This window comes from Labeo rohita, chromosome 18 (assembly GCF_022985175.1).
Source record: "Labeo rohita strain BAU-BD-2019 chromosome 18, IGBB_LRoh.1.0, whole genome shotgun sequence".
NCBI lineage: Eukaryota > Metazoa > Chordata > Actinopteri > Cypriniformes > Cyprinidae > Labeo > Labeo rohita.
Window position 1 is genome coordinate 6,238,913 of NC_066886.1, and position 27,144 is coordinate 6,266,056.

At 40.9% G+C, this 27,144-nt stretch overlaps 1 protein-coding gene across 1 annotated transcript in view; it reads left to right on the forward strand.

The window, feature by feature from the left end:
• Positions 1–3,658: 3,658 nt before the first annotated feature.
• Positions 3,659–27,144, forward strand: part of pclob (piccolo presynaptic cytomatrix protein b) — a 75,511-nt gene continuing 52,025 nt past the window's right edge. Inside the window, 15 exon segments of the mRNA XM_051135178.1 lie at positions 3,659–3,782; positions 5,975–6,726; positions 7,706–8,572; positions 10,901–11,782; positions 11,862–12,671; positions 12,755–13,609; positions 13,773–14,666; positions 14,811–16,229; positions 16,473–17,288; positions 17,434–18,216; positions 18,303–19,106; positions 19,223–20,011; positions 20,122–21,006; positions 21,175–22,227; positions 22,905–23,978. Coding sequence (XP_050991135.1) covers positions 6,094–6,726; positions 7,706–8,572; positions 10,901–11,782; positions 11,862–12,671; positions 12,755–13,609; positions 13,773–14,666; positions 14,811–16,229; positions 16,473–17,288; positions 17,434–18,216; positions 18,303–19,106; positions 19,223–20,011; positions 20,122–21,006; positions 21,175–22,227; positions 22,905–23,978 — 12,564 coding nt within the window. The 5' untranslated portion in view covers positions 3,659–3,782; positions 5,975–6,093.

Genomic DNA, 27,144 nt, shown 5'->3' on the forward strand with positions numbered 1-27,144 from the left:
TGTCCTATCGCTCTGTCACTCTACCTATCATTCTATCTCTGTATCATTCTATCGCTCTATCTGTCATTTGGTCGCTCTACCTATTATTCTATCCTTCTATCTGTCATCCTATCGCTCTCTCATTCTGTTTATCATTCTATCGCTCTATCTATCGCTCTATCTATTGTTCTGTCGCTCTATCGTTCGGTCGCTCTACCTATCATTCTATCACTCTATCATTCTATCCTTATAAATATCATTCTATCGCTCTATCTGTCATTCTGTTTATCATTCTATCGCTCTATCTATTGTTAGGCCGCTTTACCCATCATTCCATCACTCTATATCCTATCTGTCGTCCTATTACTCTATCTGTTGTTCTATTTAGCATTCTGTCACTCTATCTATTCTATTGCTGTATCTATTGTTCTATCGTATATTGTTCTATCTATCGCTCTATCACTATATTGCGCTATATATATTGTTCCATCATTCTATCATTCTACCGCTCTACCTGTCTGTCTATCTATCTATCTATCGTTCGTTCGTTCACTCTATCATTGATCTATATCACTCTGTCCTTCTATATCTCTATCTATATCTATCTATATCTTCCATATTCACATTTGAATCGCAGTTCTGCATCTTGATTTTTACTGCATTTCAAGTTCAAATCAAATTCACTATTTGGATCATATTTTAAAATGCATTCTTGGTTCAGTTATGAACTCTGGTTTATGGGTGAATAACCCTTTAAATTTGTATCAGGTGAAATCCATTAATGATATGGTTTCAAGAAATGCTGACTTTGCTGGAAGAGACATTCTTCCCAATATCATCTGACACTGCACATTACAGTGAGGTGATATATGATTATTCCGTAGACCATTTCTAGACCATAGCTCAGAATGATTGAGAGCTCCTTCTAAAGTGATAAGTATTAATTTGCATTGGAAGGAGTAAATGGCAGTTATGGTTTTGGCCTTACTCCCCAGAGACATGCTGAAGAGATGCAATCTGTGGTGTAGTTTCTTGGCAGACTGTTTAGACTGCTCTTGTTCAGCGCATTGCAGGATGACAGGCTTGGTCTACTGGCTTGAATCAAATGTTTCTTGTAGAAAACTCACCTGGGCTGTAAGCCAGGCGCTCCTGATTTATGTGACCTTGATCCAACATGGTTTTTCAGTCTGGCTTTTGAATGAGCAAATCTCCACTAGCAACTAGACATTTCAGAGAAAAGGGGAAAAACAGAGAGAGAATATGGAGTCAATAAAATAATTTGATTTGAACAGGTACAAGTTTGGCTCAGTTCAAAACCTGAATAAAGATAAAAGATGAGGACTTACTGTGTAAAGAATGTCTGGCCCTTGACAGTGTGGATGTGATAAGTGGCCACTCATGCTCTGCAAACAGTTAACAGGCAGTTAACAGGCTTTTCAAATGTAATGCTTTAAAAATGTTCACCTTAAATGCTGAGTGGATATCATGGGAAAGAGTCATTGTTCAGTAAAGAAAGGATTAACACTTCATTAGATGTTTACAATTCTTTGCTTACTTTGGAAGGTAAACATGTAATACTGTAGCAGAAATAGTGAGCCAATGCAAATAACTATTTATTGCACAAAAATAAACTTGCTAACTATGCACATGTATAATGCAATCAGGTTTTTGCTGTATTCCCACCACTGCTTTAGAGACAGTAGGGAAGTGGAGATCTTGGTTATTGAAATATCTGAAGTCTGATGACTGTTGAGAGCTCCATTCTGCAAGAAGGATGGGGCAGCAGGACTCAGGTAATGGTGCTGGCATGGCGGCACTGATGGTCTTTTATGGATCGACCATTAGCAGTAGAGTGGAGCACATTAGATTCTCCCAGGACCATATCTGATCCTGCCAGGCAAAAAAACCTATAATGCAGAGAGAGAAAAGCATGCTTCTCTCGCTGCATGTGAGTGAGAATGCACAGACAAATGACAAGCAGGCATAGAGAACAAGTGGAAGAGACAAGTGAGAGCATGAATTGTCATACCCCATCAGTGTTTACTGTGAATTTGAAGGTGAACTGATTTAGGCAATTGCCACAGGCTCACTCTTTTATACTGACTGCAGTTGACCTTTTAGATTAATAAACATAAGCCAGATTGCATGTCATAGCAGCTCGTATCCAATGCACACAGTTCATAGAAGCAATAATAATAATAATGCATTTTTGTGTATTTGAACCCTTTCCAACAATGACTGCATGATTTTGAGATCCATCTTTTCACACTGAGGACAACTGAGGGACAACTCATATGCAACTACTACAGAAGGTTCAAACGCTCACTAATTGCTTCAGAAGGAAACACAATGCATTAAAAGCTGCGGGGTGAAAACTTTTGGAATTTGAAAGATCAGGGTAAATTTAACTTATTTTGTCTTCTGGGAACATGTAAGTATCTTCTGTAGCTTCTGAACGGCAGTACTAAATGAACAAAAATATGATATTTAGGCAAAATAAGAAAAATGTACATATCTTCATTCTGTTCAAAAGTTTACACCCCTGCATTCTGTTTCTTTTTGGAGCATCAGTGAGCATTTGAACCTGTTGTAATAGTTGCATATGAGTCCCTCAGTTGTCCTCAGAGTGAAAAGATGAATCTCAAAATGATACAGTCATTGTTGGAAATGGTTCAAATACACAAACATACTGAAAAACAAAAGAATTTGTGGGACCTGAAAGATTTTTCTGAAGAACAGAAGTCAGTTTAACTGTTCAGGACAAACAGGGCAAAAACAACAACAACAACAACAACAACAACAACAACAACAACAACAACAACAACAAAAAACAGCTGTGGATTATTCAGGTAACAACACGGTATTAACAATCAAGAGTATGTAAACTTCTGAATGGGGTGATTTTTATAAATTTAACATTTTTTTTCTTGTGGGGACTATACGTAAACATCTTTTATGTGAAATATCTTTTTCAGGTCAGTACTAAATAAAAAAATAACATGCATTTTGTATGATCCGTCTTTTTTAGTAAAATAATTAACATTTTGCAGATTCTGCAAGTTGTATGTAAACTTCTGATCTCAATAATAATAATAATAATAATAATAATTAACTCTTTGTTGCACATTATTGCCTCAGGATTATTTATTTATTTTCATTCAAGCACATAATGCATAAAATATGTAAAAAACAAAAACCAAAAATGCATCTTTTTAAATATTTTGCTTTGTAGAGTTTTCTTTACAAAAGCACTTATCTAAAGTATTTTTGTAATTTGCTAGTGAATAAACTTTATTTTAAAATATTTGGAATCATAAATTATTTATTTGTTATGAAGAACTGCTTGTTTGTTGGTTAGAAGTGGTTAGAAGTATGGTTGTGCATTGACAGTGGGGTGCATAATATTGCAGTTGCCATGTTTTTATTTAGATTTTTTGTTTGCTGTCTTTTCCATTAATAATATTTAGTTATATTAATGCACTGTCAACATTATTTTGTGCTTTTAATAATAAAATCACAATTGTTTGCCCAAACCCCTAACAGAAGTCCAAACAAACGGAAGACGATTATTACAGAACAGTTTGTCAAAGACGAATGATTATGTCGCTTTAAATTCAATTTTCGCGAGGTGATGTATGCTGATCACCTGTCATGTGCGGCGCATGCGCGGAAGGGGCGATTGTGAAAGCGGGTATGCCCTCAGATCCTCGTAACCTCCATCCTAGACGCCGAGCAGCCGATCACCAAACAGCACTAGAGAGACAGAAATGGGAGAATAAATAGGGATGCTCGCACGCCGTAAGGTAGGATGCTGTTTGCACCACTCCAGCCTGCCGTTCTGATGAAAATGATCATGCTTTTCCATGTGATCACAGTGGTAGTTTTGAGGAAGGATGATTATGGTGTGTTGTAGTAGAGGAATACTTCTAGTCTGGATGGATGCGGTTTTAGTGATGAGGCTGGGAAATCCTCCGACAGGGTTTGATCAAGGGCGAATGCATCATGATTGGGACAGTGAGGGAATCTCAATTTCTCACCGTTTGCTCGTTTATTTCCGTTTGAATGCATGTTGTGTGGCGAGATCAGTGAGATTACTGCAGATCGTGACTGTCTGAGATTGATCATCTACCATCTACAACCATATCAAATAACCAACCTATAATATCACAGTGTTTTGTGGTAAATTGGAGCAAAGCATATCCTTATTTTTTATCTAAAACTGCCAAACGTTGACATAACGAAGCGTTAAGTTTTCTTTAACCTTAGGTTGTAAACCCATTTGTGTTTTACACATGCAGCGGAGGTTTTACAACCCGGATATGCCGACGGAGGATTTGTGATTTCTGTTGACGGGCTATTGATGTTGTTGAATTAGCAGAAGCTGAAAAAACTTGCCAATCTGTCAATATTTGTTTGTAGGCTGTTAGAAGAACACAGTGTGAGTATTTAACGGTGAAATCAGGGTTAATAATCGCCAATGTGGTTAGAATTTTGATGGCGCGCGGTATGCTGAAAAACATTTCTATATTTGCGAATGAATACACACAGAAAACCCACTGACCCTTTAAAGTTCCTCATCATACATGTTTCCGCATAGAGTTACTGCTCTGAATGGTATGGCGTGTTGTATTTCACGCTGAAAGGCAGAGACGTGATGCATGAGCTGAGCGTAGAGCGCTGTCCAAGGTGCTGAAGGGAAACGTCCAAACGCTCAGTCAATTACAGGGCGAATGCAGTCATGCTTTACACGAGATTTTCAGTGTTACATGTTCATGCTACATTTTTGAGCTGTATTACAGCTTAACATGTTGATAAACATGTTGATGTGTAGTAAAATTGTCGTTACCACGTTCTGTCACTGTAATTGCAAAATCGAACTCACAATTTGCATTCTAGTTATCAAATAACATGGACATTCACTTTTTTTGAGTAACTTTTAGGCGATTATTATTTTTACAGTATGATCTATAAGATATATTGTCGATGTTTTATGCATTTCGGTGCAATGCCATTCAGAACACCAGGTAATATAAGAATGCAAATGACATAATAATGAAAAAGTGCTGATTAAAAAAGTTTTAGCATGATGATCAGTGTAAGTAGGAAGCCTTTCACTGTTAGCTCTTTTGCGTGTAGCATATGACTGGATGTTATGTGTCAGTGTGATTACTGCGGATCGTGACTATGTGAGATTGATCATCTTCCATCTACAGCTTCTACATGTCAGTTACAGATTATGAATTAGTTGATAACTGTTTGATTTTGCTTATTTTGTGTAGTGCTGTTGCTTAAATTCGGTTTTTATTTGCTTTGACAACTTGTTAAATCTGAAAATAACAACACTTTCAGTCTAAGTAGTATTCTCATTTACCTTGTTTTGCCTTAGGCAGAGCATAAAGCATTTCTGAGATGTTTAAATTGTAACATGGTATTACATCCTTTTGTTTACAGAGTATGGCGCTACTAATATTTTAATTTTATCATGTATTTCATATTTATCATTGCTTTGTTTAATACATGCATACTTTATATGTGACCCTGGACCACAAATCCAGTAATAAGTAGCACTAGCCAACAACAGCTTTTTCTTTTATGCCAAAATTAGGATATTAGACAAAGATCATGTTCCATGAAGATATTTTGTAAATTTTCTACTGTAAATATATCAAAACTTAATTTTTGATTAGTAGTAATATGCATTGCTCAGAAATTCATTTGGACAACTTTGAAGGCAATTTTCTCAATATTTTGATTTTTTCGCACCCTCGGATTTCAGATTTTCAAATAGTTGTATCTTGTCCAAATATTGTCATATCTTAACAAACAATACATAAATGAAAAGCTTATTCCACTTTCAGATGATGTACACATCTCAGTTTAAAAAATTGACCCTTATGACTGGTTTTGTGGTCCAGGGTCACATGTATGCATGCATAAAAAAGCACAAGTGATGCATGACTTCTCTCTTTTCATTGTCCATTTTCTATTTCCTAAGGGACACTGGAGGTAGATGTGAGGGATAACTGCAACTGGTGAGAGAATCCCTCCACTGGGCTCCCCCCATCCCAGCCCTCTCCTACACCAGCCTTCAGAGCCCCATTCCCAACAGCCAACATGTTCTCCTCCAACTTTCTGAGTGGGGGGAATCCTCTAAGTGCAATGTCCTCTGCTGTAAACAAGTTCAGTCTTTTTGGGGATGAGGAGGAAAAGCAACAACAGCAGCCTCCAGGACCCCCAAAGCAGAAGGACGCTCAACAGCAGGGGAATGGCCAACCACCCTCACAGGGATCTCCTAGGCAAAGTGGACAGCAGACGCAGGGTGTGGGAAGGGGAGGCCAAGGAGCTGGACGAGGTGGATCTCAACTGCAAGGAGCTGGACGGGGTGGATCTCAACCGCAAGGATCTGGACAGGGAAGTCCTGTACAGCAAGGAGCTGGGAGAGGAGGTCTTCCACAACAGGGAGTGGGCAGGGGTGGATCTCCTAAGCAGGGTGTTGGGAGGGGTGGACCTCAACAACAAGGCCCAGGTGGACCTGGGTCTCATCCAGGAGGTGCAGTTGGCTCAAGGCCTCCTTCAGCAGAGCCTCAGGTGAAAGGTGGACCTGGAGCTGGGGTGAAATCCCTCTGCCCAGTCTGTAAAAATACAGAACTCAATCTTAAGTCCAAGGATTCGCCCAAACATAACACCTGCACACAATGTAAATCAGTGGTCTGCAACATGTGTGGGTTCAGTCCTCCAGATGCAACTGTAAGTTGGTTTTTAACTGTAATTTGATTTCCTGATAATTTACTCATCCAAGATGTTCATGTATGTCTTTCTTCAGTTGAAAAGAAATTAAGGTTTTTGAGGAAAATATTCCAGGATTTTTTCCATATAGTGGACTTCAATGGGGATCAGCGGGTTGAAGGTTCAAATTGCAGTTTTAATGCAACTTCAAAGGGCTGTACACAATCCCAGCCCGAGGAATAACGGTCTTATGTAGTGAAACAATCAGTCATTTTCTAAAAAAAAAAATTTTATGTTTTTTAAATTTATTTAACTTTTTAACAACAAATGCTTGTCTTGCACTAGCTCGACTTCACGCATTACGTAATCACGTTGGAAAAGTCATGTGTGACGTAGGCGAAAGTACCAACCCAGTGTTTACAAAGCAAAGTCAAACGCCCTTAACAAAAAAAGGTTAAGCAATGATGTCGGACGATTTTGAAGTTGAAGGAGAAAATTAAATGGAGTTTTTCTCCCTACCCTACCTTTTTGAACTGGAGGACACAGACAAAGAACTAACCATGACCTTTCAAGCGTGATTACGTAATGTGTGAAGTCACGGAAATGTATCACAGAGCTAGTGCAAGATGAGCATTTGTGGTTAAAAATGATGTAAATTTGTATTTTGTTTTTTTTTTTAGAAAATGACCAATTGTTTTTTTACATAAGACCCTTATTTCTCAGCTAGGATTGTGTAGAGCCCTGCATTGAAACTTCAAGTTGGACCTTCAACCCATTGGCTCCCATTGAGGTCCACTATACAAAGAAAAATCCTGGAATGTTTTCTTCAAAAACCTTAATTTCTTTGACCTGAAGAAAGACATGAACATCTTGGAGACCTTGTTTACTGTATAAATGGTCTTCTTGTGTGTACAATGCAGAAAAACTGATTTATTTTAATTGTTGTTAAGTTAAATACTAGCAGTTGCATAACAGAATTAAGTATTCTCCATGTACGCAGGCTAAGGAGTGGCTCTGCCTGAATTGCCAGATGCAAAGAGCTCTGGGAGGGGCAGAGAACAGCGGACCTCCTACACTAAAAGCTCAACCACAGCCCAAGGACTCTGTACCATCACAGAACCCTGCAAAGAAAGACACTCCTCATAGTAAGCAGATGCCGCCATCTGCCAGCCAGCCAACCAAACCAACAGAGGTTCAGAAACCGTCAAGCCAGTCCAGCACAAGTGCAACTCATCCGTCGCAGCAAACGTCACAACAAAAACCTCTTCCACAGCAGACAACAAAAGGTGCTCCTCCTGCCAAAACTGAGACATTGTCAAAGACTGAGCCCCCTAAAAAAGAAGAAGAGTCTAGTTTCTTTGGTTTCGGATTCGGTGGCGCTCGATCCCGCTCTCCTTCTCCACAGCCCGGTGCCTCTTCTGTTTCTGGAAAGGTTCTGGGCTTTGGTTCTTCGTTTCTTAGCTCAGCATCCAATTTGATTTCAGCCATCCAGGATGAGCCCTCCACAACCCCACCGACCTCTCGAAAGGGTTCCAGTGTTTCCCAAACCTCTGCCAAGAGTACCACACCTCCCTCCTCAAGAAAAGGCTCAGAGGCCACTAAGGGCTCCCCTAATGTTTCTAAATCACAAACACAGGAGGGAAAAATCCAACAGCAACAAAATAGACCCCAAGACACTCAAAAAACAGCAACAAAGGAATCTGCTCAGGCTACCAAATCAGATCAAAGCCCGAAACTTCTTCCCAAAGCCTGTCCACTCTGCAAGGCAAGCCTGAGAAGAGATCCTCCCAACTATAGTACCTGCACTGAATGCAAGGCCACTGTGTGTAATCAGTGTGGATTTAATCCTGTGCCTCATCAAACAGAGGTAAGAAACAGATGAATGCATTTTCTTGCAGTAGATTCACATTATGGTTTGTGCAATGAACTGTGGGCAGAAAATGTCAAGAGCAATTTCAGAGGACATGTTCTCAGTGATTCTGTTGTAAAAGATGGATGTATTTTCTAGTCCTTTTGGTTTGTGTGGAGGCAGTCTTGTGGAAGGCAGACTGAAAATGGCTGTGAGAGAGACAAAATGTGCCTTGATTCTCAATTACCTCAGACTACTCCCTGCCCAAACTTACAAAAATAAAGTGCTTGACTCTCAAGGCAAACAAGAAAACATCAATGTGCAGTTTCACACTGTTTCTTCCTTTTTTTAGTAAAGCATTAGTGATTCACAGATCCATTAGGGCTTTAGGTGATAAATAGATATTATGAATGAACAGACATTCTGTGCTTAGTTACGTTGGTACTTGTGAAGTTTGAAGATTTATCTAGGTCAAACATGATGTCTATTTCTATTTGTTTCCAATTGTAGGTTTTCCAAAACACAGACTGACTTTATATATTAAGGGACTAGTATAGTTGAGGCAAACAATGTGCCATGTGCTTAGTCTTAGCTGCTGTAATAATGTATGTCCCCTAGAGAGCCCTTACCCACCTATATTGTCATCATCTTGAAGCCCTGAGCATGCCAGTTTGGCCCCTAAATGGCCATTTCTGTCTTTTAAGAAGTGTTGAGCACAAAAGACACTTGACTCTGTAATTAACCGTCCAGAGTTTATGTGTAGCCTGGCAAGGAGACTCCAAGGCTATTGGGTCACATGGGCCGGCTGTGTGACGAAAACTCGGCAGGCAGAGGATCAGTGGGTAGTCCTCGGAGATAACATCTAAGACTTTTCCAAGAGAGTTCAAAAGCACAGAGATGAGGTGTAGATTATGGTGGCATCTGCTACTCGGTTGTGCTCAGTGTCAAGTGCAGCTTGTTGAAACGAGATAATAGTGGGAAAAAATATGTCTCCGATATGAAGGTCACCTTCATTCATTGCCACAACTGTGTGATTGGTGTTTAAATAATGAAATATTCAAACCTGGGAATTGCCTTAAGTCTAGAGAATTAGCAAACGCAACACATCTGTGTGTATTTTTATCCCGTGCTAAAATTATCTAAATGATTTGGTCTGTTTCCTTAAGCCTAAAAAAGAGTGCTGCTGGCTTTCTCTAGAGATTAAATGTGGGTTTCGGGATGAGCTGTGTGCTTGAGAATTTTGCAGGCAGCACAAATATAAATAAAACTTTGAGATACAGAGGGGAATTAATTTAACTCTTAGAAATCCATTGTAGCAAAATTGTAAAAAGCTATGTTAAAAACAGGTAATACATATTTAACACCAGCTCATGCTTTGGAATGTTTCATAAACATTTTGGCAGAAACATTTACAGATTTATTTTCCTAGCATGCCAAAGTAATAGTGCCATCACTGCTTACTGACACTGTTTTTGATCAAATGTCTCACTTACAGTATGTGTGTATAAGCTTATGTAAATAAGACCATTTCTCTGAATGTTACACAAATACCAGTTAGCCTTAGTAATGGTTATGTTGTTGTTGTTTATAACACAGAAGAGCCCACTGACCCACTGATAAATATTTTAAATGATTTTTAGTGTATCCTAATGGGACTTTGGGGATCGTCAGAGGACTGCTCTGATATGAAAATATTTCTTTCAGCCTTCCAGCTTACTGGAAAGTCAGGGAGGCTGCACTGTAGGCCTCTAAAACATGCATTCTTAGGATAATAAAACATTTAAGAGTGTCTTAGGGCTGGTGTGAGATGAACATACTGAGGTTGCATCGTTCTAGCTTGGAATGCGTTTATAAAAGTAGTCCTGTAAGCCTCTGGCAGAATGTGCCTTCTCAGTATATTTTTTAGTTGTCTGTGATGTGTAGGAGTATTCCAGGGTCATGAAACTCTATAGTTGAAAGTATTATAGTTGTAAGGGCTGCTCTGACTTGAACATATTCAAATTTCAGCTTGCTGGGAAGGATTCTCAAGAAAGCATTTGCAACATTTTTCTAAAAGTTACCAAAACAAACCATAATACACATCATGGTTTTTATTACTTGTTTGTACTATTTAAATATTGATATTAATAATCAGAATGCAGACCAATTTTCTATTTTTATTGTAATCAGCCACTAAAAACAACTTTAAAGTCTAAAAAAGAGAATATTTATTCAATGGTACCAGTAGTAATGTTTTGATATCTGTGAGGTTAATTTACACAAGTCCTGTGAAGTATACTTGCTGTTAATGTTGAAAATAAACAATGTGGGGAAATAACCCAAATAGTATTTGTAATGTTTTTTCAGGCAAAAGAATGGCTTTGCTTAAACTGCCAGACGCAGAGAGCGCTGAAAGGAATGGAGCCTGCGGGACAACCCCTTATAAAGTCCCAAACACAGCCTAGCAAATCTCAGAAGATGGAATCTACACATGGTCCTTCAGAGAAACAGCCCACAGCTCAGCCAACAAAGAGTAGTCCTGCCAACCAACCTGCTGCTCAGAAAAAGGAAATGCATGAACAACAGACTAGTGCAGCAGGAGCAAAGCAAGCTCCCTCCCCTAAGCCTTTACAGCAACCGATAGCAAAAAATGCCCCCTCTCCTCCTGTGTCTAAAGCAGCACCACAGACTGAGCCTGAGCAAGAACAGTCAGGATTTTTCGGCTTTTCAGGCTTTGGTGGAGCCCGGTCACGATCACCATCCCCTCAGCCTGCTGTTTCGGCCACGTCTGGTAAGGTCCTAGGATTTGGGTCGTCCTTCCTGAGCTCAGCATCTAATCTCATTTCATCAGCTGTTCAAGATGAACCATCTGCAACACCACCAACCAATCCTCAAGCACCTTCAGTCTCTCAAACTCCACCAACATCTCGCAAAGCATCCGCAACATCGCAAGGGCCTGCCTTATCAGCGTCTACAGGAAAGGCTAATCAATCAGATGGTCAGAAAGAAGAGAAAAAGACAGAGCTAACTGCTGACCAAAAGAACAAGGCTCCAATATCTCAAATTAAAAAAGCTGAACTTCCTTCGCAGATGCCAAAAGCAGACAAAAGCCCTCAAACCTTGCCCAAATCCTGCCCACTCTGCAAGGTAGAAATCAAAAAGGACCTTGCCAACTACAACACCTGCACTGAGTGCAAAAACACTGTGTGCAATCTCTGTGGATTCAACCCAACACCACACCAAACAGAGGTACTGTTATGTTGGCTTTTAATACTTTTTACAAGCTTTGAATGATTACATGAGTTAATCAGTTTCTCTTACTTTTCAGTTGAAAGAATGGCTTTGTCTAAACTGTCAGACTCAAAGAGCTCTAAGAGGAATGGAGCCACCAGGACCTCCGAAGTCAGAGACCGCAGCACAGCCCAAGAAAACCCCTATCGCTCAACCACTGGCTTCACCGTCAATTCAAAAGAAAGGTGTTTCTGAATTGGACAAGTTAGGCAAGAAAACTGAGCCTCCTCAACAAACCAAGGCTCCAAATGGTACTCTGCCAATCCAAAAAACCCAGCAGCAAGACAGTGAAGCCAAATCTGAAGTTTCTGCCAAGACAGCCAAGGAAGAATCTGGATTCTTTGGCTTTGGTGGTGCTAGGTCAAGGTCTCCATCTCCTCAGCCTGCTATGTCTGCTGTACCTGGGAAGGTTCTTGGTTTTGGTTCCTCCTTTCTCAGCTCTGCATCTAATTTAATATCTTCAGCTGTGCAAGATGAGACATCTACAACACCGCCAACCTCCCGCAAAGCTTCCACAGTTTCCCAGAGTTCAACACCACCCACGTCTCGGAAGAGCTCTGCTGTTCCACAGACCACAAACACAGGGGATACTAAACAGCCTACTGCACAAAAACAGGACAAAAAGATTTCTGAGTCACCTCAGCTAGCTAGTAAATCTTCTGTGAAAGCAAAAACAGACCAAACAGTGTCTGCAAAAGTTGACAAAACTCCCCTGCCTCTTCCCAAAGTCTGTCCACTTTGCAAAGCAGATATTACCAGTGATCCTCCTAATTTCAGCACCTGCACCGATTGCAAAAACATTGTGTGTAACCGTTGTGGATTTAACCCTATGCCTCATCAAAAAGAGGTAAGAAAGTGTCTTTTACTGATGATAACTGATTTATTGAAAGACCATGATGTTGATTTGTGGTTGTGGTTTTGCTCCTGCAGGTGAAGGAATGGCTCTGTCTAAATTGCCAGATAAAGAGAGCATCTGAACCTACACAACAAGACAAAACAGGAGCTCCTCCAGGAGCCAGTAGAACTGAGGACCAGTCTAAAACAGCACTTGGAAAACCCACTCCTACGTCTACAACACAAAATCTCCCAAAGGAGAAACCTGCACAGAAAGAAACCACAAAACCTCAACAGCCAAAAGATAGTAGTGCTCCAGCCAAATCCGAAACCACAACACAATCAGACTCTTCCAAAGAAGATACAGGTTTCTTTGGCTTTGGTTTTGGTGGTGCTCGATCTCGATCACCTTCTCCTCAACCTGTTGTCTCGGAGAAAGTTCTAGGCTTTGGTTCCTCGTTCCTCAGCTCAGCATCTAATCTCATATCTTCAGTAGTTCAGGATGAATCATCCACACCACCAACACCTCGTAAAGGTTCAACAGTTTCCCAGACCTCGGTGAAGTCTACAACACCACCTGCCTCTCGTAAGGGTTCGTCAGTTTCACAGAGATCTCTTAAAACCACATCTGCTGTGGGAGCAGCGGCTACATCCCGCAAGGGATCCACAGCATCTCAAGACGCAACAAAAATGCAGGCTGGGGAAAATAAACCTCTATCTCAAAAGCAATTGGAAGACAAGAAGTCCTTGCAATCTCAACCTTTGAAAGCACCATCTACACCTGCATCAAAGCCTCGAGCAGCTGATATGTCCACTCAGGCTCTGCCTAAAGAATGCCCACTTTGTAAAGTGGAGCTCAAGAAAGATCCTCCTAACTTCAACACCTGCACTGAATGCAAGAGCATTGTATGCAACCTCTGTGGGTTTAATCCCATGCCTCATCAAACCGAGGTAAGTTAATTCAGTATCTTAAAATAAACTGTTGGCTCTACTGTATTTACCTTTAGTAGAAAATAATTTTGACATTATTATAATTCTACAGCTAATTCAGCAATTTTGCTATGTAGAAAACCATTTTGTCTGGGGTTTCTCAAACTCTCTCATTTGTTGGCAGGCACAGGAGTGGCTTTGCTTAACCTGTCAAGTGCAGCGAGCATCAATGCCTACTCATGCAGAGCCTCAACATCAAGCTAAGAAAGTAGCCCCAGTGCCAAAGAAGAAGGAGCAAGATCTTCCAGAACCTGTACAGAAGAAACAAAATGCAGAGGAAGCCACCAATACTGGTCAGAAAACAGCTGTAGTAGGGGGAAAGGAGCCAAGTGATGTGACACCACAACAACCCAGTCAACCGAAGACCTCACAGCAGACGAAATCAGACAAGCCTCAAGAAAAACAATCCAAAGCACCACCCAAGGCTGAACCTCATCAAGAAGAGTCTGGATTTTTTGGGTTTGGCTTCGGTGGAGCTCGATCCAGGTCTCCTTCACCTCAGCCTGCTGTTTCTGCTGTGTCTGGGAAAGTTTTAGGTTTTGGTTCCTCCTTCCTTAGCACAGCCTCTAATCTGATATCGTCAGCCGTTCAGGATGAGCCTTCCACAACACCACCAACCTCCCGCAAAGGTTCATCAGTTTCTGAAACAACTCCTCCTCCTGGCTCCCGTAAAGGCTCTACGGTATCTCAGTCATTGTTCAACAACAACACAACATCACCTAGTTTACGAAAAGGTTCTGAAACTACGCAAGGTTCTCAGAAAGCTCAACCTAGTAAAGATACTAAACCATCAGTTGAACAGAAACAAGAGGAGAAGACACCATTACCACAACAGGCTAAGGAGCCATCAAATAAACTGAAAGAGGATAAATCAGAGACGCCTATTTCCAAGCCTCTTCCCAAGGTCTGCCCACTTTGCAAGGTGGAGCTCAAGAAAGATCAATACAACAGCTGCACTGAATGCAAAAACATTGTATGCAACTTGTGTGGTTTCAACCCTATGCCCCATGAAAATGAGGTAAGAAAATATCACTGTGTTGAAGAGTTTGTTTTTTAAATTTTTGAGCATAAATGGAAGTTGCTTTAAGTTACACAATGTAATGTATACACTGTAAATTTCAGTTACAAAGTTATTAATTTAATATACTTTAAAAAACTGCAGGTGAAGTGGCTTTGTTTGACGTGTCAGATGCAAAAAACACCAGAACCTCCTCCTGCGCAGCTTCACTCACATGCTAAGGAAGTTGCACCACTTAAAATAGATACTCACACTCTAGAGGCTTCACAGAAGAAGCCACATCTTCCGGCAGATGCAGTTCAAAAGGATAAGAAACCAGAAGTGGCAGAGAAACCAGCAGAAAATGTACAACCCACCCAAAGAGACACAAAACATACTGCAGAAGTTCCAAAGTCAGAATCTCAAAAGACTGATTCACAACCAGACAAACCTGGATTGTTTGGGTTCGGTTTTGGAGGAACTAGATCTCGATCACCTTCTCCTCAGCCTGCTGTCTCTGCTGTCTCAGATAAGGTTCTAGGGTTTGGTTCTTCATTCTTAAGTTCAGCATCTAATCTAATCTCAACAGCTGTTCAAGATGAGTCCTCTACAACACCATCTAGTTCTCGCAAGGCTTCAACAGCTTCTCAAATGTCTGATAAGACACCACCAACCTCTCGCAAAGGTTCTGTGGTTTCACAAAACTACAGTAAATTTAATACCACTCCACCTTCCTCTCGTAAGGCTTCTACTGTTTCACAGACTTCTGTTAAAACAACTCCCCCAACCTCAAAGAAGGAGCCTGAAGCTGCAGTAAACTCTAAAAACATTGAAAAAACAGATGAGGTAAAAACTAAAGTTGCAGAGACAGAAGAAGAAGCCACTAAAGGAGCTACCTCACAGCAACAGAAACAAGGAAAGACCCAAGGTGGACATGTTCCCGTCTCCTCTGAAATCCCTGAAGAGTCCAAAGGTAGATCTCAGTCTCCTTTAATTCCACCCGCAGCATCTGCTGTCTCTGGAAAGGTTCTTGGATTTGGTTCCTCCCTCTTTAGCTCAGCAAGTAATCTGATCTCATCAGCTCTAGATGAGCCTTCTACAACACCGCCTACTTCTCGCAAAGGTTCCACGACTTCCCAATTATCTGCAAAGACTACAACCCCACCCTCTTCTCGTAAAGGCTCATCGGTTTCTCAGACTTCAGACAAGATTACCACTCCACCTTCCTCACGAAAAGGTTCGGGAGTTTCTCAGACATCTCTCAAGACTAGCACACTTCCTGCTTCCCCAAAATTATCTGATGCCTCTCCTAAAATGCTTCCTTCAGATGACAAAAAAGTACATCCTGAAAATATTCAAGAAGAGATCAAAAAAGATAATAAGAAATCCATGGTCAGTCAGGCACAGCCAACAACAGATCTACCAGAAACAACAAGGACAGAGTCCACAAAATCATTTCTCAAAGCCTGCCCTCTTTGTAAAGTCGATTTGCAGAAGGAGCCTCCCAATTACGATACCTGTACTGAGTGCAAAAACACTGTGTGTAATCTATGTGGCTTTAACCCCATGCCCCATGAGACAGAGGTAAGCAGCCATTTTTACCTTGAACATAAAACACTTATACAAGAACTTATACTCATAATTATTATTTAATTAGTTCTGTGGTAGGGGCTGGGTATATGACATTATGGGTAGCCGCATTTATGACCTTAGACTTTTTAAGCATGAAAAAAATGCATTAAAATAAAAAAATTCAATATTTTATTTATCGTTCTTGTAGTACTCTGTGTGCTCAATTTTAAACTGATTATTGCAATGTCGTTTCAGAAAAAGGAGTGGCTATGTCTGAACTGCCAGATGCAGAGAGCTCAAGCTGAGGCTAACAAAGTACCTCCACCAGTATCGCCACTAAAGAAAGCAACACCAGCTCCTGTTCCTCCACAGAAGAAGCCACTTGATTCCACAGATGCCACTGAAAAGGCAAAGACTGCACTATCTGCAGGTACAGCACCAGAGTCTAGGAAGGCAAGTGCAGTTCCACCAACACAGAAGCCACCCCAGCAGCAGGATATCAAAAATCCAGTAGAACCAACACAGAAGGACAATACTATATCCACAAAATCTCCCGCTCCATCAAAGACTGCATCCACAAAAGAAGAGAGTGGCTTGTTTAGTTTTGGGCGCTCTAGATCGCCTTCTCCCCAACCTGCTGCTTCCAGTGTTTCTGGGAAGGTCTTTGGATTTGGATCTTCCCTGTTGAGTTCAGCTTCTAATCTTATCTCCACTGCTGTACAAGATGAGTCCTCCACCACAACACATCAGCAGGTTTCAGCAGCTTCACAAACGCCTGTGATGACTACATTAACACCAGCTACTTTTCAGAAAGGATCAGATGATGTGTCACCAAAACAGGGAGCTAAATCTGTTGAAGTGCAGAAAGACAAGAAACCTAAAGAGAAAATGACAGAAGGTCAGGGAAAAGCTGTAATAAAAGAGGGTGACCAGAAGTCAGAGCCACCAAAGGCTTGCCCTCTTTGTAAAGCAGAAATAAAGAAGAATCCACCAAATTACAGCACATGTACTACTTGCAAGAGCACTGTGTGTAATCTCTGTGGATTCAACCCAATGCCACATCAAACTGAGGTAAGAAGATTGTTTTTTTTTTTTCTCAGTTACAATAATTGATATTACATATCAGTCTATACAAAGCAATAATATCTTAAAATAAAACAATAGTGGTCTTTATTTCTCACAATATTATATGGTTACCTTTTTCATCACCCTACAGGTGAAGGAATGGCTGTGTTTGAACTGCCAGATGCAGAGAGCTCCTGAACCTCCAGTTGTGAAACCAGGAACTCAGACTACTAAATTACCTCCACCTGCGTCACCCAAAAAACAAGACACTGAGGTTGTTGTAGCAGATGATCAGAAACTTAATGCTTCTGAGAAACAAGAAGGCAAACCCAGTCTGGCAGATTCTAAACAAACTACATCAGAAGCCCAAAAATTACCTGCTAAATCCAATCAACCGCCTAAATCTGAACCTCCTAAACAGGATTCAGATTTTTTCAGCTTTGGTTTTGGTGGTTCTCGTTCAAGGTCACCATCTCCTCAGCCCGCTGTGTCTGCTGTCTCTGGGAAAGTTCTAGGCTTCGGTTCTTCCTTCCTTAGTTCAGCATCAAATCTGATCTCCTCGGCTGTCCAGGATGAATCTTCTAAAACTCCACCAACATCTCGCAAAGGGTCTACTGTTTCCCAGACTTCAAATAAGACCACACCAACACCTCCCGCTTCTCGAAAAGCATCAGTAGCCCCACAAGACACTAAAATCAATCTGCCTGCAGCAGAATCTAATCCAACCTCTCCACCAATCCAAGAACAGAAAAAGCCACCAGATGCTCAATCATCCAAACCTCTACAAGCTCAAATGAAAGAGGAACATCCAAAATCTTGCCCACTCTGTAAAGAGACCCTTAAGAAGGACCCACAAAACTACAGCTGTTGCACTTCTTGCAAAAGCATTGTTTGCAATCTCTGTGGATTCAATCCCAATCCACATCAAACTGAAGTAAGTCTGTTTTACAGTTATTGTTTCTTATAATAAAGACTCCTGTTTGCATGGTCACAGGTGGTAATTTTTCTTATTATCTACAGGCGAAGGAGTGGCTGTGTTTGACCTGCCAGATGCAGAGAACTACAGGGCCTCCCCCAGCTCAGCCACAGCCTAACAAAGTACTTCCGCCAGCATCTCCACAAAAGAAAGAGACTCCAGAGAAGAAGCCAAGTGTTACAGCCATGCAGGAGAAGAAGCCAAGTGTTACAGCTGAGCAGGAAAAGAAACCTCCTATAGAGACCAAAACACCAACAACACCAAATACTCAAATATCTAAAGGTGATGCTTCTCCCTTCAAGTCTGCTTCACCACCTAAAGGTGAACAGATCAAAGAAGAGTCAAGTTTCTTTGGCTTTGGTTTCGGTGGTGCTCGTTCTCGGTCTCCCTCTCCTCAAACTGCTGTCTCTGATAAGATGTTTGGTTTTGGATCCTCCATCCTCAGCTCAGCATCTAACCTGATCTCCTCGGCTGTTCAGGATGAGTCCTCAAACAAAACTCCACCAACATCTCGCAAGGGATCTACAGTTTCCCAGACTTTAAGTAAGACCACACCAACACCACCACCTTCTCGAAAAGGATCAGTTGCTCCTCAGGATGCTAAACAAAAACCACCTGAAGGGGAGTCAAAGCCAGTTGTTACATCAGTGCAAGAACCAAAGCCAGTACAGAAAACCCCAGATCCTAATCAGGCCAAACCTCCACATGCTCCAGAGGAGCTTCCAAAAACCTGTCCACTTTGCAAAGAAACCCTCAAGAAGGACCCACAGAACTACAGCTCTTGTAGTTCCTGCCAGAAAATTGTTTGTAATCTTTGTGGATTCAATCCCAATCCACATCAGTCCGAGGTACCATATGTCAATGTCTTTAACATTTATATATTTAAAAGGAATCATTTTGTGTAGATTTTGACTTTTAAAAGAAGGCATGTTTAATGGTTTCATTCAATTTTTTTAATCAACAGGTGAAGGAGTGGCTATGCTTGACCTGTCAGGTACAGAGAACCTCAGGACCTCCCCCAGCTCAGCCACAACCACAATCCAACAAAGTACCACCAGCATCTCCAGAAAAGAAGCAGAGTGTCCCTGCTGAGCAGGACAAGAAACCTCCAGCAGAGACTAAAAAACCTACAGATACTCCAACACCAAATGCTCAGAACTCTAAAGATGAAGCTTCTCCATCCAAACTTGCTCGATTATCTAAAGTCGAACAAACTAAGGAAGAGTCTAGTTTCTTTGGCTTTGGTTTTGGAGGTGCTCGACCCCGGTCACCTTCTCCTCAATCTGCTGTCTCTGAGAAAGTTTTTGGTTTTGGGTCATCCTTCCTCAGTTCAGCATCTAATTTGATATCCTCAGCCGTTCAAGATGAGTCATCCACCAAAACCCCACCTAGTTCTCGTAAGGGATCCACCGTGTCCCAAAGTTCTGTTAAGACGACACCAACACCACCAACCTCTCGTAAAGGTTCAGAAGCTTCACAAGCCACACAAAAAATTAAACCAGCAGAAGCTAAACTTGTTACTGCACAGAAGCAGGATGAAAGGAAAAAAGAGGGAGATAAACCACAGGATGAGAAGACCAAAGAACCAGTCTCTGATGTGAAAATTAACAGACCAGCTCTGGAGCTTCCGAAAGCCTGTCCAATCTGTAAAGTGGACATAAAGAGGGATCCACCAAATTACAACACTTGCACTGAATGCAAGGAGACGGTGTGCAATCTTTGTGGATTTAATCCCATGCCTCATCAAACTGAGGTAAGAGTATTTAATTTGTTTGTTTGTATCTCTGAACTCAGTGTCAATTCACTGTAACTTCAAGAGCATCTTTTAATATTTTAATTCTACTTCCAATTATACTCCTACAGGTTAAGGAATGGCTGTGTTTAAATTGCCAGGTGAAAAAAGCTCAAGTGACTCCCTCTGCCCAACCACAGCCACAGGTTATCAAAGCATCTCCACCAACGATAGCAGAAAATAAAGAGGCTCTTATACATGCTCCAGTTCCGGTGTCTCCAAAAAATAAGCCAGATGTCATTGAGAAGATAAGCCCATCAGCTGCTACAGAAAATCAAGCGAACAAACCTTCACAAGCTACAACACAACCAAGTGAAATGCCAAAACGTGATCCTTCTCCTGTAAAATTGGCTGTACAACAGAGACCAGAACCTTCTAAAGAGGAATCAAGTTTCTTTGGCTTTGGTTTTGGTGGTGCTCGATCTGGATCCCCTCAGCCTTCGGTGACTGCTGTCTCAGGGAAGGTTCTGGGCTTTGGATCTTCCTTTTTGAGTTCTGCATCTAATCTAATCTCCTCAGCCGTTCAAGATGAGTCCTCCACAACGCCTCCAACTTCTCGTAAGGCTTCCACAGCTTCTGAAACATCTGCAAAGATTACAACACCACCAACATCTCGTAAGGCATCTGTTGTTTCCCAAACTTCACTTAAGACTACACCAACACCTCCCGCTTCTCGGAAAGGATCTGTTACTTCCCAAAAAGTTCCACCTACTGGTGACACAAAAGCACCTGTAACAGACAAACCAAAGGAGGACAAAACAGATGAGAAGAAGGTGCAACAGGCTATTGCAGTAGTGGCAGTTGCAGCTTCTAAAGTAGAAACCAAAGCATGCCCTCTTTGCAAAGTGGATCTTAATGTGGGTTCAAAGGACACTCCTAACTACAATACCTGCACTGAGTGCAAGAACATTGTTTGCAACCTCTGTGGATTCAACCCAACACCCCATCAAACAGAGGTAAGAGAATGCTACTATTCTGTTACACTCTTTTAATACAGCAGATGCATTTAAACTTATCTAAAATGTCCAGTATAATTTTGTATAGTGGTTTCCATGCTGTCTCTATGTTCCATGTTCCATATGGAAGAAAGAATTCAAGAATTCCTTTTTAATCTGTCCTCATAGGTCAGTGAATGGCTTTGTTTGAACTGCCAAACACAGCGAGCATTAAAAGGAATGGAACCACAAGAACCTCCCAAAATAAAGACGCATGAAACCCAACCTGAAAATGTCTCCACCTCAGTACCACCTCCAAAAACAGAAAGCGTAACACCAGGGGCACCACCACTGGTGTCAACCATGGTTCCTGATGTTGCTGAAACCCAAAAGAAAGAGATTCAAGCTGCGGCCATCCCTGATAAACCTAAGACTCCTGTTTCAGTGGATGCCCAAAACAAAGAATCAGTCTCAGCTTCATCTAAACCACTAGAGACTAACATAAAGGCACAATCTGCAGCACCTCAGAAGAAAGAAACATCAGATTCAAAGAAAGATAAAGAACCTGAGAAACTCTTGAAGGACTCTGACAAGTCTCCAGTAAAATCTGCTCCACCTCCACAGGCAGAGCCACCAAAACAGGAATCCAGTTTCTTTGGTTTTGGATTTGGTGGTCCTAAGGCACAACCTGCTTCCCCTAAGCCATCTGAGTCAACCACTGGGAAACTCTTTGGCTTTGGTGGCTTGACAGAAACAGCTAGATCCCGGTCACCATCACCACAGTCTGTTTCTGCTGTCTCTGGGAAAGTTCTGGGCTTTGGATCCTCTATATTTAGCTCGGCATCTAATTTAATCAGCTCAGCTGTTCAGGATGAACCTTCCACAACACCACCAACTTCTCGAAAGGCATCCACAGTTTCCCAGACCTCTGTTAAGTCTACTCCTCCCACATCTCGCAAGGGATCTGCAGTGGCAGTAGACTCTAGTAAGATTGGAGACACCAAACCACATGCAGGACAAGATGTAGAGAAACCAGTGGAGAAGAAACCAGAAATCAAGCAAGTCACAGCACCCAAACCACCTCAGAAACCTGCTCCTGAAGAAGTCAAGACCTATTGTCCATTATGCAAGGTAGAACTCAATGTTGGTTCCAAGGATGCTAAGAATTTTAACACATGCACGGAATGCAAGACAACAGTGTGCAGCCAATGTGGATTCAATCCAGTGCCTCATCAAACAGAGGTAAGGCATTTGACCTCTACCTTTAACATAATTAAGACCCATTCCCACATTAGATATTTACAATAAGCCAGTATAAGTTGCTTTGTCATCATACTACAGAACAAAACAATGCCGCTAGTTTTCTCAGAAAAAAAAACAAGGCAAAATGTAACTATTTATTGCATTTTATTAAACATTTAAAAAATGTTAAAGTCAAAACAGGACATTTCCCCATGCTTTCATTAGTTTTCTATCATTACGCTCTATTTTCAATTTTGTGTCTGTGTTTACTTTAAATGCTGTTAAGTACAGTACATCTTTGACCTTTTGTCTTCTAATTGCCTATTTGCTTTTGGTTTTAAAAACAATATTTAAGAGAGGCCATTTGTATTCATGCTGTCAATTATGCAAGCCATTGCAATTCCCAAGAAATATTCTGTAGCGGTGTGTCTTGAGGCAGTTATGTTGTGTAATTATGGAGTATACAAAAACCATTGTTGGCTTTAGCAATGGATATGCAAAGCAAGTAGAAAAAAATTGTCACATAGCCAATGTTAATGATATGATTAATGGAGTAATTTGCTATATTAATGTATGTTGTAGCAGCAGTTTTTAGAAGTTATTAGGTTTTCTATGTGGAAACCTACTTTAAGATATTAGAGTAAAGATGTGATATCTTTGTGATATAATTATTGCAGGTTGAGGAATGGCTCTGCTTGAATTGCCAGGTGCAACGGGCACAAGCAGGGATGAAAACATCTGAAAGTTCCACAGTGAAACCTCAGCAAGTTCCCATAGTGAAAGACAACCAAACTCCATCTAACGTTGACAAGATATCTGCAGCTCCAGTTGAGTCCAAACCTGATGAGAAGCCTGCTGAAAAGAAAGCTGCTCCTGCTCAAGAACTAAAGAAAGAGATCTCAGTTCCAAGCCCTCAGCAAAAGGCAGGTCCTGATACCAAGACAACTGATACAGTCACCCCAAGAAAAGAACCTCCTAACCAAAACAATACTCAACCAGATCAGCCACACAAAGATACAACCACTCCTGTAAAATCCGCTCCAGTTACTGAGGTTGCACCCCCAAAACAGGAATCAAATTTCTTTGGTTTTGGATTAGGTGGTCCTAAAGCACAGCCTACTTCTCGGAAACCATCTGAGTCAACCACAGGAAAGTTCTTTGGCGGATTTGGTGGCCTGACGGAAACGGCTAGATCTCGTTCACCCTCACCACAGTCGGTTTCTGCTGTCTCCGGGAAAGTTCTGGGCTTTGGATCCTCATTGTTTAGCTCAGCGTCTAATCTGATCTCTTCAGCTGTTCAAGATGAGCCATCTGCAACACCACCAACTTCACGAAAAGCCTCCACAGTTTCTACTGAATCTGGCAAAGCTGCCACAACGCCAGCTTCTCGTAAAAGCTCAGTGGCCTCTGCCAAGACCACACCGCCAACATCTCGCAAAGGATCTGTTGCAACAGAACCCAATAAGGTACTTCCTGAAAAAGAGAGCAAACCACCTGTTGAAAAGAAACCAGAGCAGCTCAATGAGGGGAAAGTGTCAAGGATACCTACTTCAGAAAAGGATAAACCTGAAACTGGACAAGATAAATTAGTAAAAGGTCTTGAAAGTGCACCTCAACCATCCACCTGCCCACTCTGCAACGTGGATCTTAACGTGGGCTCAAAGGACCCTCCGAATTACAACACCTGCACTGAATGTAAAAGTGTTGTATGTCATCTCTGTGGATTTAACCCCATGCCTCACCTTGCTGAGGTGAGTCATTGACTATTTATCTTAAGTCTTTATTTCTGAAAGTCTGGTTTTTACAGGAATGGTGTCCATTAGTGTCCATTATTATTTAGATAGATACTACTGATTGCTAATTTAAATGCTAAAGTACTTGGGTAGTGAAATCATTACCTAAAAGGCTATTTCTCTTAGTCTTATCTCTTATGTAGTGATGACTAATTAGCCAATGTTCTTGGGTGCATGAGTCTGACAGACAGAAAATCTGGAGTGCTGGGTTTTCCAACGTGCAGTTCGTAACCTCTGTTATGCCCACTCATTCTCCAGATGGCTCTTTCCAAATCATTGTAATTTCACTAAAACTCCAGAAGAGCCAATAAATGCATTAGAATTCTGCAGGGACCAATGAGTGATTGGCATTCTTTCAGGTTTGGCCAATAACAGCCAGTGTAGAATGAGTCAACAAAACCCTGCTAAGAAATTAAGTGGCTTGTGAATCCAAAGCCTAGAAAATGAAAGTGGGCACTATTGTCCCTTTGGTGATTTAAAACTGCTAATAAATTAAACGGTTTGGGAATTCAAAGCGTAAAAAAATGAAAGTGGGCAGTGGTGTTACTGTGATGATTTAAAACTGCTGTTTGTATGCAAAACAAGACAATTTGAAATTATTTTAAAAATTATGCATGCACTCTGCATTGCAAATGTGGACAAACTTTATTTGGTGAGCTGCCCAGGACTTGAGTAAACACTAAGCTTGGAGAGCAGAGGCGGTAATCTGCATGAGTGGTATTTATGAGAGCGTAATGCTGAAACGTGCTGAACGCTGACGCTGGGGGAAGAATCCGTGTGTTTGGACAAATTGTGTGATTACGTAACAGGCTGATTGAAGAGAGCCACAGCACACTGTTAAAGCGATCGAGGGTTTGAATATGGTGCGCCTCATGATATCCCAATAAATGAAGGTGATGGTGAGGGTGGGGGTTGGGTGAGTAGTCAGATACATCGTGCTGATGGACTAAAGCTCCCACGCCATCTGTAGTGTGTGCGTGGCCACTTCCACAGCATGTCAGCTGTCCATCTTTTATGCTAATATGACTTCCTGTGCTTCTGACCCCAACAAGCTGTGTTCATTGCTTTCATCAGAGCTCTGATTGCAGAAGTAATTTAATGAGAAAACTGAGTTATGGATCGGTGGATTATTACAGCACACTGAAGGAAATGGCATGAGAATAAGACACACTACAGTATTTAATATTCTATAATGATCGTCTGTTCTGTGTCTAGTTGCAGCTGTTCTCTGTCAGTGGTGCACTGCAAATCGTATACAGTATGAGTGTAGCATTGCTGATGTGTTTTTGGGGTCATCTTTTTAATGCATTTTCATGCTAAAACACTTTAGTTATTTAGAAAGTGTAAATGTAATGAGCTAAAGTGATTTTGAAGTAGTAACTAAACAACTGACTTTGTCAGGAAAGCAGTTAACCTGGTAAAATACTCTATGTTCCTACGGTGCCTTTACTCTGACAAACTATAGGAGCTCAGTTTTGACAATCAGCATGCATCTCATATAGAAACAGCTGTAGATGGGCAAATTTAACTATTATATAATTGACTTTGTTGGGGTGTTCTGTACACCCCTGTTCTCTGTCATATTTGCAGGGTTTCTATATAGTTTAAAAGTTAGTGGTTTATAAACAGGCTATTTATTGCATTCATAGATTTGATAGATTTTTGTCCCTGTATTATTCAGTGTTTCTTCCCATAGGGTCACAGTCTAGAACATTTTCTTTTTCTATTTTATATATATATATGTGCAGAAAATGGCCCACTTAGAAACAGACAGCCTTGCATTTGTATGTACTAAATCATATTCGGCACTGCACTGTCATCCTGCCCTTTTAGATACGACACAGTCAGTCTCTTGTAATATGCCCTTAACATGAGCCTTTAACTCTGGCCTCTGCAGTCCTGCACCTTCTCACAAGAAAACGGACCTTGTGCTTCTGATGTTAATTGAAAAATACAGCGTATGCCTGAGCAGCCTTTTGAATGACAGTGCACATTCACATATCTGTCATGTGTAAAGCTGTAGGCATAGCTTCAAACGCTGATGCGTGATATTAAGATATTTAGTGATATGCCGTGTCCGCATCTGGCATACCGTTGGCCAAAAATAGCTTTAGATTTTAATCTACCTCAGCTAGCATTGTGACAGCGGCTCCAAGAAAGCTGTCGCTGGACCCAAGGGGACTTGTGTATTTTTGGATGCCATCTCACAGCCTATGCTGATGTCTTACTTTTTGCAATTGCAGATTTTGCATAAATGAAAAATAAAGACATTATTAATAAGCAGTTATTTATGAATGATAGAAGAATGTTGTTATATTTAAGTAAGGTTTAGGGTGATAATCTATAATAGATTTAAATATTTATACAACAGTTCTTTCTGGTCTTCGAATCTGATTGGCTGAGAGGAGTGCGATTATTCTACCACTTCACTGTTTGTATCCGCTTGCAGTATTTCTCACAGTGAGTGTCATGGCGGAGCCCAAATACAGTGTTATTTTATAAATAATACTGTTTTTGTGTCACGGAATGTAGTTTTAAGAGTTTAGACGAGAATGTATTTGTTTAGACTTCAAATATGTGGTTTGTTAATAACTATAATGTCTATCTGAAAATTTGCTTCAATATTTTCAGAGATGTCAGCGCACCAGCGGACCTACAGATTGTTTGGTTTTTCAGCATTTTTGTGTATTTGAACCCTTTCCAACAATTACTGTATGATTTTGAGATCCATTTTTTTATTTAGTACTGACCTGAATAAGGTATTTCGCATAAAAGATATTTACATATAGTCCACAAGAGAAAATAATAGTTGAATGTATAAAAATGACCTTGTTCAAAAGTTTACATACTCTTGATTCTTAATACTGTGTTGTTACCTGAATGATCCACAGCTGTTTTTTTTATTTCGTGATAGTTGTTCATGAGTCCTTTGTTTGTCCTGAACAGTTAAACTGCACACTGTTCTTCAGAAAAATCCCTCAGGTCCAACAAATTCTTCGGTTTTTCAACATTTTTGTGTATTTGAACCCTTTCCAAAAATGGCTGTATGATTTTGAGGTCCATCTTTTCACACTGAGGACAACTGAGGGACTCATATGTAACTATTACAGAAGGTTCAAACGGT